The following is a 21073-nucleotide window of genomic DNA, read 5'->3' on the forward strand; positions in this document are numbered from 1 at the left end:
ATTGAAAAGGTTAGGAACTATGGCAGATACATAATTTTATTTCTTACAACGCACTTCCAAATGATCCCAAAACTTTGCGTTTGTAATATAATTATATAACTTCAGCCAGCAGCGTAGTCATTAAGAATTGGTACAAGTTTCAACTAACGCCACGGGACTTGGAATATAAACTATTTTATATATAGCGCCGTCTAGTACCCAAAACACAATCCTTATTGAGCTTACTGTAGGACTAGGCCGATCGGTGTAAAATTTTCCTTTAATATTTATTTATTTTATTTATTTTGTTTTAATACCTTTCGTCTTATACTTGCTCTCCAAAGCTAACCTTCTTACACTGTTTTCTAAGCGAATTCGGATCTACAACAGCGTATACCAGATTCGTGATTCCACACAAGTTTTTCTCCATGTCTAGTTTGAAGTAACCTTCGTCGCCCCATCGAGCGCCCCATGAGTTCTTGACCAGCCAGTACCTTTTACCGTTTTCTTTCCCGTACCCAACGATGAGTACGGCGTGTGTTTGACTTCCCGGTACTGATTGACTGAAAAAAATAACATTAAAATAACTCTAACGAACATATCCAAATTATATGTCGACTGTCGAGCGATTTTTTTTTGACTGAAACTACGCGAGCCATCTGTTAAAAGAATTTATTTATAACTTATATACATTCTCATCTAAATCAGGCAAAAATACATAATTTAAGTAGGTAGGTACCTAAAGAGAAATACATATTTATTTTCAAAATATTGATTACTTATAGTGAAATATTATCACTTATTTTACGGAGACTAAATATCTCTCCTAAAGTGATTTAAAGTTAAAAACTGTATTTTATTAAGCATTAAGCAGCAGCAAATTGTAAAAAAACTATAGTTTTAAAATAACTAGTTTTAAATTAAGGACGATATAATTATTACGGTTGAAATCTAATGCCTCCAGCGAAAAACGTAGGTAAGGTATGATCGAATAAAATATGTTGGTTACAAAAAAAAAACTATAAAATACTAATCTTACCAGGTATTATCATCGTATACTCCAGAGCGATAGTAAAATAACGACCCTGGCACATGCATTACGGTCGCCAGAGGACCGTGCTGGCGAAGAGCGGTCTAGAATGGAGAGAATCATTGGTAAGTTGGGACAAGTGCGATCATGGGGAAACCGCATCTACAATAAACAACGTGTTAGCAAAACATTCATTGTAACCTTCTCTTTATCAGGAATATGTAGTCACCATGAGACCCACCAACTCATTATTTATTCTAGGACAGGCACAGTACATACATGCCCCATCGACGGAAAATATACCTAGGGACGAAGCTCTCAATACATTTTTGACTCCGAAAAACGGTTCATATGACTGACTCCTATCACTAAAAGTTATCCCTTCTCTATAAAATTACTCCGCCAAACTTTACACAATAGAAAAATTCTAGCAAATAAAAAAAGTTATGATTGCTCAATAAAAGTTTTGATTGCCTAAAATAAAATTAATTATATCAAGCCTCTTGAGCGGCATTACAATATTTGAGCGCTGTAAAGTTGAGTCGCTCGCGACACACTTCCCGTGGAGTGATTTTTATGGTTCCGTAACGTAAAAGGAAAAAACGGAACCCTTATAGGATCACTCGTGCGTCTGTCTGTCCGTCCGTCTGTCACAGCCAATTTGCTACGAAACTACTGGACCAATTAAGTTGAAATTTGGTACGCATATGTAAGTCTGTGACCCAAAGACGGATATGTAACGTCAACAAATGAATTTTAAACATAGGGGCTACGTTTTTGGTATATGATAAAATTAAAAGACAAAGTTTTGCAAACAATATTGTGTTACATATCAAACGAAAGAGCTCATTGTGAGAATCTCAAATATATTTTTTTTATAAATTTACGATAAAAAGTTTAGAAGTTATTCAAGAATATAGACAAAAAATGACCATTCCACCCCGTCTATCTCCGAAACTACTGGGTCTACAATTTTGAAAAAAATACACAAATTAGTCCTTTACCTAAAGATGACAGGAAAACCTATTAGAAATCTAGAGTCAAGCGTGAGTCGGATTTAAGAACAAAAATACGGTTAGGTTTTTTTAGGGACACAGGGACACAGCCGCAATGGTTTAAGTGAAACGTGATGTAGACAGCTAATGCGAAGGCCCTAGGCCGATAGCCGCATAAGGCCGAAGGCCCGAAGAAGCTTCAAGCGTGAGTCGGACTGAAGACAAAAAATGCGACTAGGCTGTATCTGGCACACAGCCGCAATAGTACTACAAGTACTGATTGATTAGGTTACTATTGTTACGTGTTTTAAAAAGCACCATACAGGGTGGCCAAAACATAAGTGCATTCCCGTAGCCAGAGATGTTTTGGGGTTATACAGAGCAACTTTTACTATGAGACCAAAATGAGAGCAAAAAAAAAATTACCCTTCCATAGAAAACGGACCAGCCAAAATGTATGAAACAGCCAATTTTTTTTTTCGCGATTTCGGGGTTGATCCCATAGTAAAAGTTGCTCAGTATAATCCCAAAACATCCCTGGCTACGGGAATGCACTTATGTTTTGGCCACCCTGTGGGTATTATCTCTCTTCGGCCTTCGCTTTTAAAACACTTGCGGAAGTTGTAGGAAGCGCGACCCGTAGGACGCTCCGAGCTTTCAGCCCTACGCGGAGCTCGGCTTTCAGTCGTCGCATTTGGACACTTGTACTATTGTTCGGCATTTAATCTTCCTATCCAAGCTACTTTGCATAGGTGCAGAGATATAAGCCACCGCGCCAGAAAACTTCATGTTACATCTGGTTTTCGATCTGACCCATTCGGGTTTTTCACTCACGTTTCACGTACAAAAAAATCGGGCAAGTGCGAGTCGGACTCGCGCACGAAAGGTTCCGTACCATATAAAAAAAAAACAAAAAAAAAGCAAAAAAAAAAACGGTCACCCATCCAAGTACTGACCACTCCCGACGTTGCTTAACTTTGGTCAAAAATCACGTTTGTTGTATGGGAGCCCCATTTAAATCTTTATTTTATTCTGTTTTTAGTATTTGTTGTTATAGCGGCAACAGAAATACATCATCTTTGAAAATTTCAACTGTCTAGCTATCACGGTTCGTGAGATACAGCCTGGTGACAGACGGACGGACGGACGGACGGACGGACGGACGGACAGCGAAGTCTTAGTAATAGGGTCCCGTTTTACCCTTTGGGTACGGAACCCTAAAAATTGTGTGATGTACGGAACCCTTGAAACGCGAGTCCGACTCGCACTTGACCAGTTTTATTGAGCTCTAGTCAGACTTCTCATTATTTACACAGATAGTTGTTCTACATAGTTCGTTGGCATGCAGTCATACGGACAGCATTTTTGTTTCACTGACCTTACATGAATTGCAACGTTGATGGGAAGTAATATGATTACGAGTATAAACATTGGACGTCGGTCTTTGAATAATCCCACTGATTACCAGTTCGCCGGACGATATCAGCCTGTCAGTTAAACGCAAAATTTGACAGCTCCAAACTGACAGGCTGATATCGTCCGGCGACCTGGTAATCTGTGTGCCTCTTAAACCTTGTAAAGTGGCAGCAATATTCTTCTAATTTAAAAACGTCTGATTGGTGCAAGCGAAATTAAGTGCAAGTCGCCAATCGCCGCGACGATCTTCAAGGTCGGATTAAAACCAACTCAAAACAATAACAAATTTTAAAGGGGCCTACTGATTAACAGTCCGCCGGACGGTATCGGCCTGTCAGTTAGAGCAAAATTTTTACAGTTCCGAACAACTGACAGGCCGATACCGTTCGGCGGACTGTTAATCAGCAGTGATCGTTAATATTCCCGCAATTTCGGTGCAGCATTGTTGGTTAAAAGCATCTGTATGCCCAACTCTAGGTGGAATACATAATTCGGTTTAATAACAGTAAAATATTAATTTTAACCAATCCTCTTCCTAGAATTTTTTTTAGAAAATCCTTTATTTTTACTATGCTGCACCAAAATTGTTGGAAAATTAACGATCACTGTTAATCAGAATACCCTTAAATCAGAATCGTTCTCCTGGGTTCTATGTTCTATACTTACCTTTATGGCTTTGATTTCGTTCGGCAATCTTGTGTATTTGTGTATATGTATTAATTCTGTTTGTTTCAAGTGACAATATCCCTCCTGAAATAAATGTGTAGGTATATTCAAATAAAAGTTAATTGAATACTAATAAAGTAATGGGTCCAAAAACTAAGCTAATATGTTAAAATTCTTAACATTTTGACCGACATTATTTTAGTGCCTTGTTGGCGTTGGCACACACACGTCAATACAACACCATAAGATAATTTTACTTGAAAGCAATAAGACTATGAACTGAAATGAAACAAAAAATCTTTAGTTCTGGTAGTGGCCCACAGAGCATACCTACTTACCTACATTTTATTTAAAAAAATATATCTTAAAACTAAAAAAACAACAAAACACATTATGGCTGCGATTCATTATTATTACCTACGGAAGTTTACGCCCCACAGTGTCAGGGCTGGCCGCGAAAATGTCGGAACGACACCCTTTGAACAAAACTTCACCTCGTGGGGATGAAGGTCGCTAGAGACGTTCAGTCGGAACGCTCACCACAAAATATTTGAATTCACATTGTGCCGAAATTCCAACTTTGTAAGTTTCGTGACCCTCAGGACGACTTCGGACTTTACTCGTTCATGATATCATCGACCTTCGTAAGGTAATGTAGACCATGATGATGATGACCAAGGTAATGTCATCATGGTACCCGTTGGGTTACTCAGTGATGCTTTTAAGAGTTCTTCTACGAGTAAGTAGAGTAAGAGACTAGAGTTAGAACAAGAAAAGTCTGCAACGATTTTTATAGCATACGCAGTGCAAGTGTTATTTATAGGTAGTTCCGTCATAATTTCATGGAAGTTTGATGTTTAAAATAACACTTGCACTGCGTGTACTATCAAAATCGTTGCAGACTTGTCTTGTCTTGGTGTAACTCTACCAAACTACAGCTTATTATTTCCTCTTACCATTGCCAAATACGGCCCATAATCTTTTCTTAAGGGAATGCCATTCTTCTTGACCCATTGCAGGCTAGAACTTAAAAATCCACCATTACATCCCTGGTTGCCATTTCTGAAAATAAATTTAGTAATTCAATACAGATTATTTATATAAATTATCTGCAAAGTTAAAATTATCGCTAAAATTTAGTTCCAAATCTCCACCTGTGACTTCGTCCGCGTAGAAATTGTCAAGAAGTTTTAACCCCATTATAATTATCACTATTCACTTATTCAGTAGGTACCTATGAACTTTCGTACTGTAAACAACCCCATAAGTAACTAAAAGCACTCTTAGTACAGACCATAGAGTAAGGTAATAAATCAAATGAGGAATTGAGGTACAACTGTTTCCCGGAAAAATCTTAACAGCGCGAAGTAGCATTACTCACACACGGCACAGCGCCATCTATTAGCAGGTGATCCGATAACTAAAATAACTCATTGCGACTAAAACTAGGAAACGGTTGCACACTTACCCATTCTTGCCCGTCGAGCAGTCTATGATTGCTTGTTCGCTGGCTTCTACCAGGTTGTTACAGCCATTACTGATGTATGCCGCAGACTCGATGGCCGCAGCGACTGTGAACGCGTAGCAACTCCCGCATAAAAACGTCTGATCTGAGGAAAAAAATGATACCTCCTAAGTATACTGAGTACTGAGGCAAGTGCAAACAGGCTTTTGCAAGAGAGCGGTTCAAAGGTAGAACGGAACGTATTTTTTTCCTTATTTGATAATAATGTGATTCAATGAAATTTTGGATTTGTTCAGGCGAAATCTCTTAAATTACATCTGCATTAATATTAATTAAGATTTTGCATTAAGAACTTACTAGCGACCCGCCCCTGCTTCACACGAGTAGCACCTAAGAAACATTCCTCAATTGATAAGTAAAATCCGCAAGAAAATCCGTTCATTAGTTTTTGAGTTTATCGAGTAAGTATATACAGACATACAGACAGATAGACGCGCGGGGGAGTTTGTTTTATAAGGTGGTGTATGTATGTATGTATGTATGTATGTGTGTATGTATGTATGTATGTATGTATGTATGTATGTATGTATGTATGTATGTATGTATGTATGTATGTATGTATGTATGTATGTATGTATGTATGTATGTATGTATGTATGTATGTATGTATGTATGTATGTATGTATGTATGTATGTATGTATGTATGTATGTATGTATGTATGTATGTATGTATGTATGTATGTATGTATGTATGTATGTATGTATGTATGTCTGTATGTATGCATGCATGTATGTATGTATGTATGTATGTATGTATGTATGTATGTATGTATGTATGTATGTATGTATGTAAGGTAGTGATTGAGATACCTACTTAACTAAGAAATCTCAGTTAAACGAATTTTTCCTCGTAATAAAACCTAGCTACATCGATTTCTCATGTGTCATGTGTGCAAGTAATATTTCATGCGATTTCAAAGTTTTCCCTCACATTTGGATGAAATATGTATAGTTCGTGACTTCGTGAGGAAGTATGGTGAACTGCCGAATTGCCGATTGTTCCCCTAAGCTCTTAAAATAAATTGCATATGAATCGTTTGCGTCGTTTTCGAGAACTCATTTCCGAATTATCGTTTAACGACAGGCGGACTTACCCCATTATAGTCTGCGTTTTTTTAGGCCTCAGAATTAGAAAATTTTCTAGTACATATATTGTTCTTGAAGCCTGAAGGTCATTTAAAGCTATTTTTTTATTTTTCCCATGCAAAATATGTTATATGGCACCGCTAGTCTATAATGGGTTAATGCTCCTAGGCATTCTCTACCAGTCAATCATAGGGCTAAACACATTGACGTATATCTCAGGACTGGCCTTCCTTCCTTCTTCCTCGCGTTATCCCGGCATTTTGCCACGGCTCATGGGAGCCTGGGGTCCGCTTGACAACTAATCCCATGATTTGACGTAGGCACTAGTTTTTACGAAAGCGACTGCCATCTGACCTTCCAACCCAGAGGGGAAACTAGGCCTTATTGGGATTAGTCCGGTTTCCTCACGATGTTTTCCTTCACCGAAAAGCGACTGACCTTACGACTGATCTCAGGACTGGCCTTACGGACAATAAAAATGGTGCATGAATGGGGCCAGTACAGCGGTGTGACACTGCTACAATGCGATTGGTTGATGAGTTCGCATAACGCGCGCGATTGGTCGCAACTAGTTGGTGATAATAAAGCAAGCTTTTGAAAGCTAACTTGCTTGGAGCTTGTCTAATCGTCGTATATGCAGAAACATACCTTTAACTGCCGTCACTGCATCATACGATCTCCAATCGAAGTCCTTACTGTCCTTAATATCGTCATTGTCTAAAAAAATGTGCGTCAAATTGACTGTTTCCGCTTTGAGTTTAGTACCAGATAGCAATGCCAACTCATCCTCTGTCAAGTCTGCAAATTGGTTGACAGCCAGTTTGTAAGATCCTTGTTGGCTGTTGACAGACTGTATGTATCTGTAATTAAATTACAATTCCAATAATCAGGTAAGAGTTTTACACTAGTGACATCTAGTGTCAAGTAGTGGTACTGATATATCAGCTACTTGACGCTAGATGTCGACTACGAAAATAAGCAGCGCTTTGATTACGCACATGTCAAGAGGATTGGCAGTTTAGTATAATTAGTCAATGCTTACATACAAGAAATGAACTTTCAAAATGATTTAAGCAAAATAAATAAATAGGTAATGCATAATTTACCTACTCGCAGTATTCTAGATGATAATGCGATTAAATGTTTCGCTCAAAATGGCATTTAAAATGGGTACTACAATACGGTGTGGGCGACATTCTTTACCAAGAAAACTTAATCTTGTTTTACCTCAAAATAATATACATATATTTAAATATGAAATAAATATTAAGCGCTGGTGGCCTAGCGGTAAGAGCGTGCGACTTTCAATCCGGAGGTCGCGGATTCGAATCCCGGCTCGTACCAATGAGTTTTTCGGAACTTAAGTACGAAATGTCATTTGATATTTGCCAGTCGCTTTTCGGTGAAGGAAAACATCGTGAGGAAACCGGACTAATCCCAATAAGGCCTAGTTTCCCCTCTGGGTTGGAAGGTCAGATGGCAGTCGCTTTCGTAAAAACTAGTGCCTACGTCAAATCATGGGATTAGTTGTCAAGCGGACCCCAGGCTCCCATGAGCCTTAGCAAAATGCCGGGATAACGCGAGGAAGAAGAGAAGATGAGAAAAAATAAGTACCAAAACACTCAACAAACATAATTTCACGCGATATTTTAACAGAATTTCTATACATATAATGCTTTTGGATTATTAAGATAATATATGTAAGTACGTAGGTGTTTTACGCGCTCGAAATACCACACTATTTTCAGTCTGATGGTTCTATTATTAGTCACTAATTTTAATATGTCTCGTACCATCGCCCACACCGTTACCTTATGCCTTTTGTAATAAGGTCCACCGATGTACAGTTAGGAGTGTTGCTGTCTGTACTAACGTATGCCGAGTAAAATCTGGACAAAGTTTTGAACACGTATAAAGTAAAAAAATAAATAAACTGAAATTATATTTTATTACCAATTTAAAGTCTATATATCTGTCAATTAATCCGGTAAGTTTCATGGCCATTGGATTCTTTCTTTTAAAATTATGGTCAACCGAGAAGAACAACGTCGCGAAACTGTATGTAATTTCTTCAGTGTCTAATTTGCTACGGCCGAAAGCGTATTGGAACATTTTGTGGAAGCGGGTTAGAGTTTCTATGAAAATATTATGTTTATTTTATAGACATTCCACACTTTGTTCTGTCAATAGGGATGATGACACATATTGAATTTTATAACAAAACCTAGTAAAATAGATAGCAAATGAGCAATTTATCACAATAATGTGGATATTAAAATAATATATAGAAATAATACAAAAATACAGGACCTGACAGTTCCAAAATTTAAGTTTTATTTTAACTTCCAAGAAGGAAATAATTAACGATACCATTCGATTCGTTAAATTTTATCCAAAAAAAGATTGTATAGCAACTATGTACATAAACGCAATATTTCACCGACAAAAACGCAATTATCTTGTTTTTTCCATACAGTCCATACTCCAAGATGGACTCTCAGTGACCTTTACGGTTACCATCAGTTTGTCACTGACATAAACGCCGTCGAGAACGTAATTTACTTTCTATACATCCCGTTTGCACTAATATGCGAGTGCGAGCGAGATGTATAGAAAGTAAATTACGTTCTCGACGGCGTTTATGTCAGTGACAAACTGATGGTAACCGTACTTGACGTCACGGTCACTTATCGTTTTGTTAGGGGCGTTTCGTGAGTGAAGTACGATTGTCAGGCTTTGACTATCATTTCTGACTTTTGTATTGCTTTATTGCAATGGGTCCCATATATATAGACATTTGATCCTAAAAACAAACCTGATTGATATCGTAAATGAAAATTTGTCATCTAGCCTATTGTGTGTGTTATGGATGCAAAAATGAAAAACGGTTCTCTAATGGTGTACCCTTTATAGAACTCGTAAGGTCGACAGCAAAAATAGATAAACGGGCGAGGTGTGTGACCAAAATGGCCTTAACATGACCTCATTATTAAGAAAATAAGAGCATTATAGTTTAAGTTTATACATTAAATAGCCAAGTTGGCCGCTCATCGTAAATTGTTAGCAACTCACATTAAAGATCCATTTTATGAACTTTCATTATATCGTTTATTGCACGATGGTAAAAATAAAAGTTGTTACGAAATAGGTATAATACAATGTAAATAGACTATAGATGTCGCTAGTTTTACTCCTATGAACAAGGATTGTGTCAAATGTTCTGACGGCCCTATCTTTACTTTTGAAATCTTTGATATACTAATAGCTATTGTCAAGTGAATAATAATACTTCTAAGTAAAAAAAAAAAACATTTATACCAGTCTTTGCTAATAGGGTTAATAAAACCCCCGACTCAACCGCAAGATAGCACAGTGAGGTGGTGTCGAAAGTTTTTGCTACGTATATCACGTTATTGTATAAAATCATTAGAAATATAATAAAATTTATAATTTTCATAGGTACCTGACATTCTCCAGGAACACAGATAACCTCATGAAGTGTTCTTCGGTATTTTTGTATTGTTTATTATGTGCGAACTTGAATCTGTAATAAAATATAAACTTAATGAATTGTTTGTTAGGTTTAGGTATGTTGTATTATTAAGAATTAGATACTTGTTTACATCTTTTCTCCATTACACTAGTTTTTTTTTTCAACCGTAATGTATTATTGTATAGGAAACGAACTTTTTAATTGTAATAAATGTAATGTAATGATCAGACAGAAGTTTTTGTGGTAAAATAAAGTGATTGACAAAATGAAATATCGACATGTCTGTTATCGATGTTACCTTAACGTTAACGTTATACTTAGATATTTAATACAATTTTATAAGAAGATAGCTAGCGCGAAATACATAACACGTTCGATATCTTCTTCTCTTTTGATATATTGGTATTAGTTTTCTATTCTTATGGCACTATACTACAATTTACGTTTTAATTTTTAAGTACTAAATATAATATAGGTATGTTATAAAGAAATTATATAACACTTTGTGATTGATTTGCATTATTGAAATTTCTCGGTAACGTACCTACAGCAAGTAGAAGTTACATATTTTAAATATTAATCTACCTATGACTTATCGATAACAGATTTATCGATGTTTCGTTTTCTCAAACACTCGTTTTCGCCACAAAAACTTCTATGTCTGGTAATGATGTATTTTAATTAAAATTAATACCTTTCAAATAAGTCCGTCATGTTTTGTTGCAAGATAGGGCTTTCGAGATCTAAACGGTGTTCAACATCGCTTTCACTGTTTCTTACAGAAGGAGAATTACATCGAAGATCTGTAACAAAATTAATGTCAAAATATGTTAAAGAGGATTTTTTGAAGTGAAAACTTCTTTAGCTGAGCACTTTTTGAGGTGGGGAAAAAATGATAAACTCGATTCAGCGTAACGCGTAACGTAACGCTGACGTCATGTGTCACAAACAATGTTATTAACCAAAGAACTTTAGTCATAACGTATCATAATCAGGTCAATTATTTAAAACTGGACTTTTATATTAAGCAATAAAGCTCAATGTTCTAATCTTGTACGGGCTGAAATACGAGGATCTCACAGTTACATAACTTCATATCACTCCAATATAATTCAATAAAGCTACATCTTGATGAAATCGCTAATAAAAGTGAACTCTAGTATTGGTGAATAAAACTCAAAATATCATGACCAAATATATTTAGATGCGAGGTCTGCAAGGTAACTTAACAATTTCTATTCGAATTTCAAACAATTAACGCTACAAATTTAAGCTCACTGGCCAGCAATTTCGGAACTAAAGTTTTTCAATAGAAAGGAGGATGGGTCAATTATACATACTACTGCAGACATTTTGTTTTGGACTAGTCATTGAGTTTTAACTTCTGTCGGCACTCCCGGAGTGCAACTCGTTTTTTTGTATTCAATAATATTTACTAGTCTTATTTTTTCAATTAAAATAAACATAATGAAGTTCTTCTTCAATTTAAGAGGTATCCTCTTGTCGGTGGAGTATTTTCCATTTATCCCTCTATTGTCGGAAATTATGTCATTTGTATTGGGAAGTCGATTGTTATGTTAAATATTATTAATAATAACTAAAGTAAAAGTATTTGAGAATTTATGGAAAACAAATATTCCAGAATTTACGAAACTTAATTATCCCATAATTACGAAGTAAAAAAAAAAACAATAAAAAGGCTTTGAGCTTATGTTATGATTTTGTAAATATAATTATATATTATACATGTATTCACTTACCATGTGGGATTTTATACACAACGGCGTCTGGTTTGGAACGGCTGAAGTATTCATAAACATGCTGAATAAAATCGCGTTCGACGCCTTTATAAAACATCCTGTACTCATATCTAAAAATATTACAATTAAGATAGGATAGAAATTAAATAGGTAGGTATGTATTTTTAATATTTTTAGCTTTAGTTATCTTAATTGTAGTTAATTTTAGTTTTATATTAATTTTATAGCACTTATTATATAATAAATTAGTTTCACCATTAAGAAATAATTAGGTACATAAAGTTGTGTACCATATTCAACTTTTTTTATGTACAGTCAGGATCAATAATAGCGGATGAAACAAAGCGCCAAAAGTATCCGCGACGCTCTAATACTTTTCAAAAGATAAAGATAAAGATATTTATTTGCAAAAATGTAGTGATGAACATAGGTGGACAGTAATTTTTGATGCGTACATTTCACTTGAAGAAGCATGCAAATTTTTCTTACTAACTAGGTACTATAACTAAATCACCAGACAAGTGCGAGTCGGACTCGCCCACCGAGGGTTCCGTACTTTTTAGTATTTGTTGTTATAGCGGCAACAAAAATACATCATCTGTGAAAATTTCAACTGTCTAGCTATCACGGTTCATGAGATACAGCCTGGTACAGACAGACGGACAGACGGACAGACGGACAGTGGAGTCTTAGTAATAGAGTCCCGTTTTTACCCTTTGACGGAACATACCTTATCCTATTGTAAGTATGTACAAAGTTTCAGAGCAATCTAGCTAGTCGTTTTAAAATGTGAGCTAAACTACGTTTGTATGGAGAACCGAACTTGCTAGGGACTCCCAATCTTACTTCACGGGTACCCATTCATTGGCATTTCCCGTCGTCCAGAGGGCGTATTTGAAAACGGCGCCATATTGCTGCTGTGTAAACTGGTACTCCCATTTTGTGGTATGATTGACATCAGGACCTGTAACACGAAAGTACATATAAATAAATAGTATTTTATACAATCGTGATATAATAGAGAGTTTTTCAGTCGCGTACCGTGTTTAGGCAACGAAGCTTGCTGAGTTGCCTAAGTAAGGTACGAGATTGAAAAGCTTGATTATATCACTATTGTATACAATACTTCTTCTACGAGTCAACAAAAATAATACTTTAAACTAGTAGAATCCAAAACCAAAAGTATACAGCTAAGATACGCGAGCAGCCGCGATACCTTCATACTGGTACGCGCCCCAGCGGGCTGGTCAACGACACCTCGTAACTCATGAGGCCCTGCATGGACTTGCATCGAGCTAAATTCAATTTTTAGACAGTTGTTTTCTCGATTTTGGCCACCGTAGCCTATGGAGACTAATAAGCAACACTTAGTGGTTTTCGTAGTCTATGGATGTTGCTATATTAAGGGTGTTACATGAGCGTTTCTGACTTATGAACCAATTGTTTCTACTATACAACCTAAAATAAATAATTAATCTGAGCTATGGTTTTGTTTCGTCCTCTTGATCGCGTCGAGCTGTGATTGGTCAATTTCATTATAGTTGACTAAACTGTATCGAAATGAATATTATAGTTGAGTTGGGAGCCTATACATTAAAAATACTCAATTGCAGTTTGGTATAAGAAATCTTAATTAAAGAATTACAGTTGACGAGTAGAAAAAGAAGTTTATTATGTGTAAATCCATACTAATATGAATAGAGTGTCTGTCTGTTACCTCTTCACGTTTATACCGCTGGACCTATTTAGTTGAAATTTGGTATAAAGATAGTTTGACTCCCGGGAAAGGACATAGGATAATTTTTTTCGCAGGAGTCGTCCTTTGAGGGGGTGAAAAGGGGGGTGGACGTTTGTATGGGGAATGAATAAAAAGCTGTTTGTTTAAAAAATATTCTACCCAAATCCCAAATTACTGATTCCACACAGACGAAGTCGCGGGCAAAAGCTAGTCGATTATAACATCGACGCCCATAAAATTTCGCTGTAAAAATTACGAGTAGGTATTCTGTGCATTACCTGTTTCCTTATAGTTGTAGGTAGGCGGCAAATAGTGGTGAAGCCGCTTTACTTCGCTAGAATTCACTGCAAGTTGGCGACAAAGTATATCGTTTTGATTGACATTCGTCGGATCGGGGGTTACCTGCACGGAAAAATAGCTTTTCACCACACCAACTGGTAAAGGCTCTCTTGATTGTTCAAAAACCGATAGCAAAGTTGCATTTTATTCACATGTGAGGCAAAGCAATCAAATGCAAATTTTGAGTTGTTTTCTTATGTTTGCTGGTTGGATTGACTTTTAAATGATGATATTTAATGGTAAATATTTAATAACATTCATTTGGATTTGATTAGTTTTGTTTTTGTTTGATATCTTTCAGTTAATATTTTCTTCGGGTTGGTGTGGTAAGAAATTTTGTGTTTCACTCGGAGGCAAATTTTGCTTAATCCTCGTGCTTTGAAACCATCGCAACGCCCAAGATTCCATTTTTCGAATCACTCGCTACGCTCGTGGTTCAATTTTGGAATCTTTCGCTTGCTCGGGTATCAATATTAGCACGAGCGGTTAAACAACAAATTTGCCCCCTTATAAAACAAATAACTATTTCAATTGTCATGCTCGGAAAGTTTGTGTTTAAGTCGCGAGTAAGCGGCATAAAGTTGCTTTTTATGCTCTATGATACAAACGCAAATGCAAGCATAAACGACAGACCAATCTATTTATGTTATAAACCTATAAGCAACCTTTAGCCGATATTCCACAATTTTCCACCCGAAATATGTTATTTTGAACAATCCTCTTACTTAAGGGGCCCACTGATTAACAGTCCGCCGGTCGGTATCGGCCTGTCAGTTAGAACAAAATTTTGACAGTTCTGAACAACTGACAGGCAGATACCGTCCGGCGGACTGTTAATCAGTGGGCCCCTTTACTCACCTAGTGCCCATGTAATGTCAAATGAAGTGACCTATTGTGGGTCACCTTACGTGATCCGCTCTGTTGTTGCTAAATGTGGATTTAATATACATTCCACATAATACCCACCCGACCCCGAAATACAAAAGGTGCCAGGCCCTTTAATGTCCTTTTCACGCGTCTCAATCTAAGGGCCCGATTCGGATTTTGAAATAGACATCTACTAGATATCTTTTAGGCGTCACCAAGATACGATAACGATATGTTTAAGATCTAACCTGTCAAATTTGACATTTATGCGATTCTGGAGATACTCTTGAACGATTTCCACAAGATATGACTTAGAGATCCAATTCACATCTAATAGATATCTAACACTATCTGACGTAAAAGTGACACTGGTTGCCCGAATTGAGCTGCAAAAGAGAACTAGTAGAAATCTAAACTATAACGTATCTAGAATGGATCTAGTACGTGTCGTCTCTTGTGAATATCTTGAAGTTCGAATACGGCAGTAAAGCTTGGAACATAGTGTACAAAAGGATTATGTTCTTATCATAACGTTTATGATTTATGAATCTGCCTACTACATACCTATTTTTAAGTATCGTACGCAGGAAAGCTACAGTCGCCATCAGATATATCGGAGCGGCCGAGGTGCTCAAAAATATCTGAACACGCACTCTTCTTTTTTTTTAATTATGAATGGGCTTACTCATGGCCACCACAGACTAGCCGAGGCGTAGACGTGGCCTACGAGGGAGCGAGCTCGCCCAGAAGGTGCCTGTTCACTCTTGATTTGAAGGTCACTCTAACGCCTTGACAATAGAAGCGTGTTCAGATATTTGTGAGCGTCTTGGCCGCTCCGCTATATCTAATAGCGACTGTACATCATACTTGCTGCATGTACAGTCACCTGCAATAATATGAAGCTTCGAAGGCCGCTCGAAATATGTGACACGCTCTCATGGCTCTACAAATAAGATCGTGTCAGATATTTTTGCGGCCTTCGTTGTGTAACATATTATTGCAGGTGACTGTACATTCTATACAACACCCTATCACATGGGCGTAGGCAGGTACAGGCGGGGGGAGGGGGGCACTCAAATTTTACATACAAGCATGCCCCTCTGTGCTACTTAGATCCCTACTAGCACTAGCAAGGAAGAAAAACCCTTTTCCGAATAGGTGATGTGAAATTAGTACATTACGATACAAGTACGAAAAGTGCGAATTACTTTTTTGCACGTGTATTGTACAACGTTTTACAGTAGGTACATATAGCCCTTTAAAAAACTAGCAGGGAAGAAAAGTGCCTTTTTGATCCCTCCTAGCGGGGAAGAAAAAGCCCTCTTTCGAATAGGTGATGTGAAAAATCTATTTACACCTATGATAACGAAATAAAAATGATAGATTTATTGAAAAGATGTGAATGAACATTTCTATGATACAATATTAAAGTTCGTTTTTTTGCATTAAGTACATTAGAAAAAGACTACGCGATCTTGACGTGTCTTTTAATTGAAAAACACTTTTTAAAAATCAGTAACTATTAGGGGTTGTGCACAAATCACGCGAGGTGTTTTCGGCTACTTTATGACCCCCCCTTCCCCTTGGTGATATTTGGTGAGATTTTTGGCTACCCCCCTTCCCCACACAACCTCACGTGTATTTTTTTGTTTTTTTTTCTTTCGACCTAATTTTAAGATAAATAGTATTGTATGTATATCGAAAATCTTGTTTATTTTTCTATTTTCGTTAAATAGATTCGCGATTTATGTTTAACGAAACCGAGAAAAACTATCTACTCATGTGGTAGGTTTTTTTTCTTAGTTTCGTTCACTGTAGAAAAATACACGTGAGGTCTCCTTATACCCCCCTCCCCCAACGTGATCTATCGTGATTTTTTCGTGACCCCCCTCCCCCTATCGAACTTCGCGTGATTTGTGCACAAGCCATTACTTATGAAAGCAAAATAATGTAATTATAATCGTATATACGATCCAATATTGTTACATGTTTGACGTGACTTATTTTTCAAAAGAGTTTTTCAATAAAAAGACACGTCAAGAACGTCTTAATATTCTAATGCTAAAAAAACGAACTATACACGTGGCACGGAAGTTCCGCCAAAACAAATTAAGTTCAGTTTCACTCGAAATGTTTCGTGGTATTTTAACCCTGTTCGTCGTATTTTATCAGGCATATTTACTCGACCTATTTACTCAAGAACCACAAAGTCATATTAGCTAGGGTCTCGAACCGGAAACCAACTAGAACAACTAACAAGCTAAGTAGAGTCAGCATTAATATAGTTTGTCAAAGGACTGTCTCATTTCCATCATAGACAGAGAGAATCATACTATCTTTGTCTTACACTAGTACAAGCACCCAAAAGAAAAGGATGAGTATAGTTTTCCTCTGACTGACAAATTGGTTTGACCAACTATAGTAGCGGAGTTAATATGTCAAATGTTTATTGGATATCAATTTATCGGGTGTATTGTTTCTCAAAAAGTTTTAATTATTAATTGTTTGCCCGCATTTTCCCAAGTTATAATTTATTTAGTTCAGAAACGCGTCACTTTACAGGATTGCCCAATGATGTTTTATACAAGATGTGTCATACACGTTCCAAAATTGAAGCACTCACCTTGTGTCATGTGGACAAGTTTGTCTCAGTCTGCCTGACGCAAGCGCGAAGGTGTACACCGGTTAATACTTTTCCACAAATAACGTGTATTATGCAACTAAATGCCGACCTGCGTTATGTTGAAATGCTCAAATTATCCGCGGAAGCGCATAAAAATCGACGGCATCACATATCATTCGTAAGTAAAAGCAGAAATAATCCGTTTTCCTTCGGTTTAATCTTGAATCAAATAAAGTCTGCCGCCATTTTCGCCGGCTGACAGAAAGAGATAAGTTTATGTTCTTATCAGCGAGAATGACAAGGACGCACCAACTGCGTACATAGATTATCATAGCAGACGCGTCATGGTAAGTTGCATTCATTGTTTGGGGCTTGTCGTACAAATAAGAGAAATAAATTTCAACTTTAATAATATTAAAGTTTTCTGCTTGAACGTATTTTTTCTTGTAATTAAGTACAACAATTGGCAAATTAAAGATTATTATTGGCCATACCATATTATTGTCCGGGTCGCGTCAATTAAGTAAATATAATAGGTATATTGCTGTTTTGCTGTTTATACAAAGATTTTTTACTTTAATTAAATTGCAATAACATGATATAAATCAAAAATAATATGTAATTGAAAGAACTATAACTAAAGTTGGTCAAGCAGATCTTGTCAGTAGAAAGAGCCGGCAAATTTGAAACATGTAGGCGCGAAGCGATATCGTCTCATAGAAAATTTGAATTTCGCGCCTTTTTCTACTGACAAGATTTGCTTGACCATCTATAGTAATTAAATAGGGTATTCCATATGAACAAATCGTTTTGACAGTTCTAAAAAAGTAAATGATTTGACTAGTAGTAAACTTTAATGCACTGCACTAAAATGATTTGCACCTTCTGTCAAACATCTTATTCTTTGATATTTTTTTTCTTAATAAGTTTTACGTTTCGCGGCATCTTCACTGTTTGCCGTCGTGTTATGGTGGTATCACTGATTTACCAAATTCACTCGCAAGTGACAAACACTAGCCGTCTCTTTTTTACTTAGGTATTCTTTTAATTGTGCCGTCTCTTTTACGCATTTGCGTATGAAGTTGTAAATAAATTGTAACTGATGCTGCCGTGACGTTGGCAGCATTGGTTGGCATCATTTTTTTCGCTTGATATGTTAGTGTATAACGTATCTTGTATAAAAGATCATTGGGATTGCCATAAAACAAACCTAACCTACTCTATGTATAGGATAACCTTACGAAAAGTTAGTTTTATGACTAATGATAATATGACAAACAATACATTATGACTTAGAATTTTATGGGAAACAAAGGGACTCCCATTTCATCATTTGGGCATTTTCACTTAAAAGTGTACCTACTATTTTTTTTTTTCGAAAATCCATCAACTTTTGGGTTAAATTCTACTCAGAATCACGAGGAATATCGATTTAAAAAAAAAAGTGTACCAAAAAATGTCAATTTTGTAACGCATTGTCACATACATTTTGTATGGACCGTTACAAAACTGACAACCAAAATTTGTATGAAAAACTGGGGATACTTTTTTTCATTGTCTCATTCATGTCCTACTCGTGATTCTGACAGGCCTATTCGGATTTCGAGATAATAACAAGATCTTGAGACGATTTAGAGATCAACTAGATCTACATTAGATATCGACTAGATGTGACTTGGATATCTAAGTCATAACTTGTCGTAATCGTTCAAGAGGACCTCCAGAATCGCGGAAACGTCAAATTTGACATATCTATCTTACAAATATCTTTAAATTATCCGTATCGTAACTTGTTGAAGTCTAGTAGAAATCAAATTCATTTTCCGAATCGAGCCGTGAGTCTAAATAACCCAAAAGTTGATGGTTTATTGCGCGCCCGAACAGTCGGAATTGGCGGTAGCCATAAGGTAAACGTACTAGTGCTCGACATGCTAATGCCCAATAGATAACACCTTGCTGTCACCTCTGTGACGTTTACACAATAAAAGTGCAATGCGAACTACCTGCAAGTCGACGTTCGGTTGTCAACTGTCATGGCGTGCGGGCGGGTCGCAGAGCACATGACTGACCAACTGAGTTTTATTTATCACCCTGTAATACCACGTAACCTAGAGGTCACAATGTATTGACAATGACTTAAGTTTCAAGATGACATGTACCGGGACCGCGTCGAGCACCAGTACGTTTGTTTACCTTACTCATTTTAACTTACCCTGTAGCCCATTTAGACTTAAGAAGGCACTTACCCAATAGTATTGGAATTGGACGACATTATTCACTTTTCCGTGTCGTTTCTGGTACATTTTAGACATTCCTTTGTAGAAGTCAAATCTGTGATGTCCTTCCACGCCATTAGACCTGTGCACAGCTGAGATTAATTCACGTCACTTACAAATATTACTTGAATGCCACAGAAGAGATGGTTATGTTTATTTTTAGGGTTCCGTACCTCAAAAGGAAAAACGGAACGGTACTGGACCAATTAAGTTGAAATTTGGTACACATATGTAAATTCGTGACCCAAAGACGGACATGTTACGTAAACAAATGAATGAATGTTAAACATGGAGGCCACTTTTGGGGGGTAAATGAGATTAAAAATAATGTTCTTTAAATTAAATCGTGTTACATATCAAATGAAAGAGCTCATTTTAATTATCTCAAATGTATTTTTTTTGTAATTTTAAAATAAATAGTTAAGAAGTTATTTAAGAAAATAGCCAACAAACACCATTTCCCCCCTTTATCTCCGAAACTACTGGGTCTAAAATTTTTACAAAAATATACAAAATAGTTCTTTACCTACACATGACAGGAAAACCTATTAGAAATATGCAGTCAAGCGTGAGTCGGACTAATTACTTAGTTTTTGATCATACCCCTACGGGTTTTTTAAAGGCAATTCACTCGCGTTTCACATATGTAGGTATAAAAATACATTGTTAAAAATTGGGTAATGTACGGAACCCTTGGAACGCGAGTCCGATTCGCACTTGGCCGGTTTTTTTATTGCAAAATACACGATAGTAGGTATAAATGTAGCTTAGGCATTATCTACTCGTCTGTCTATTATACATTTATTGTTTATATTTTAATTTGCAACCACTTAACACCTTTCTTATTACTCTTATTACTATATTACAATGACCTACTTACCAGACCTCATAAGGTTCTATCACGTTTGCTGACGGTATTTTTAGAGTTGCCTTAAAATGGTATGCTTGTGGCCATTGTAACGATGCTTCTGCCCCTTAAAAATATTAAACTTTTTTTGTAACGTTTTGGGTTATTTTCTACAAAAATAAATGGTGAAAATGAAAATGTCTGGAAACAAATTGTTGTCACTTTAGGTAGCGTTCTGCCTTACCTTTTACTGTTAGAATTTCAGTTACTAGGATTTACCTATTTCTTTTATTTATTTTACTTGCTAGAATTTCAGAGTCGTATGTTTACTTACGAAAAGCTTTTATTAGTTTGAGTGAAATCAATTTTCGATAAGAACTTTTATTTACATAGAATATATTCGGTAATACATGATGGAAAATCTAAAAATAG

The 21073-nt window shown here is 36.4% G+C and overlaps 1 protein-coding gene across 1 annotated transcript; it reads right to left on the reverse strand.

Moving 5' to 3' along the window:
- Positions 1–294: 294 nt before the first annotated feature.
- Positions 295–20763, reverse strand: LOC134791300 (digestive cysteine proteinase 1-like). The gene is made up of 13 exons (XM_063762308.1): positions 20675–20763; positions 19765–19876; positions 13968–14091; positions 12798–12915; positions 11952–12061; positions 10886–10994; positions 10162–10242; positions 7347–7558; positions 5555–5696; positions 5043–5148; positions 4087–4170; positions 1019–1113; positions 295–542 (listed from the first exon to the last, which is right to left on the reverse strand). The coding sequence occupies exons 2-13, from the start codon at positions 19828–19830 to the stop codon at positions 305–307; spliced, it is 1485 nt and encodes a 494-aa protein (XP_063618378.1). The 5' UTR covers positions 19831–19876; positions 20675–20763; the 3' UTR covers positions 295–304.
- Between the last annotated feature and the right edge of the window lie 310 nt (positions 20764–21073).

This window comes from Cydia splendana, chromosome 6 (assembly GCF_910591565.1).
Source record: "Cydia splendana chromosome 6, ilCydSple1.2, whole genome shotgun sequence".
Taxonomy (NCBI): Eukaryota; Metazoa; Arthropoda; class Insecta; order Lepidoptera; family Tortricidae; genus Cydia; species Cydia splendana.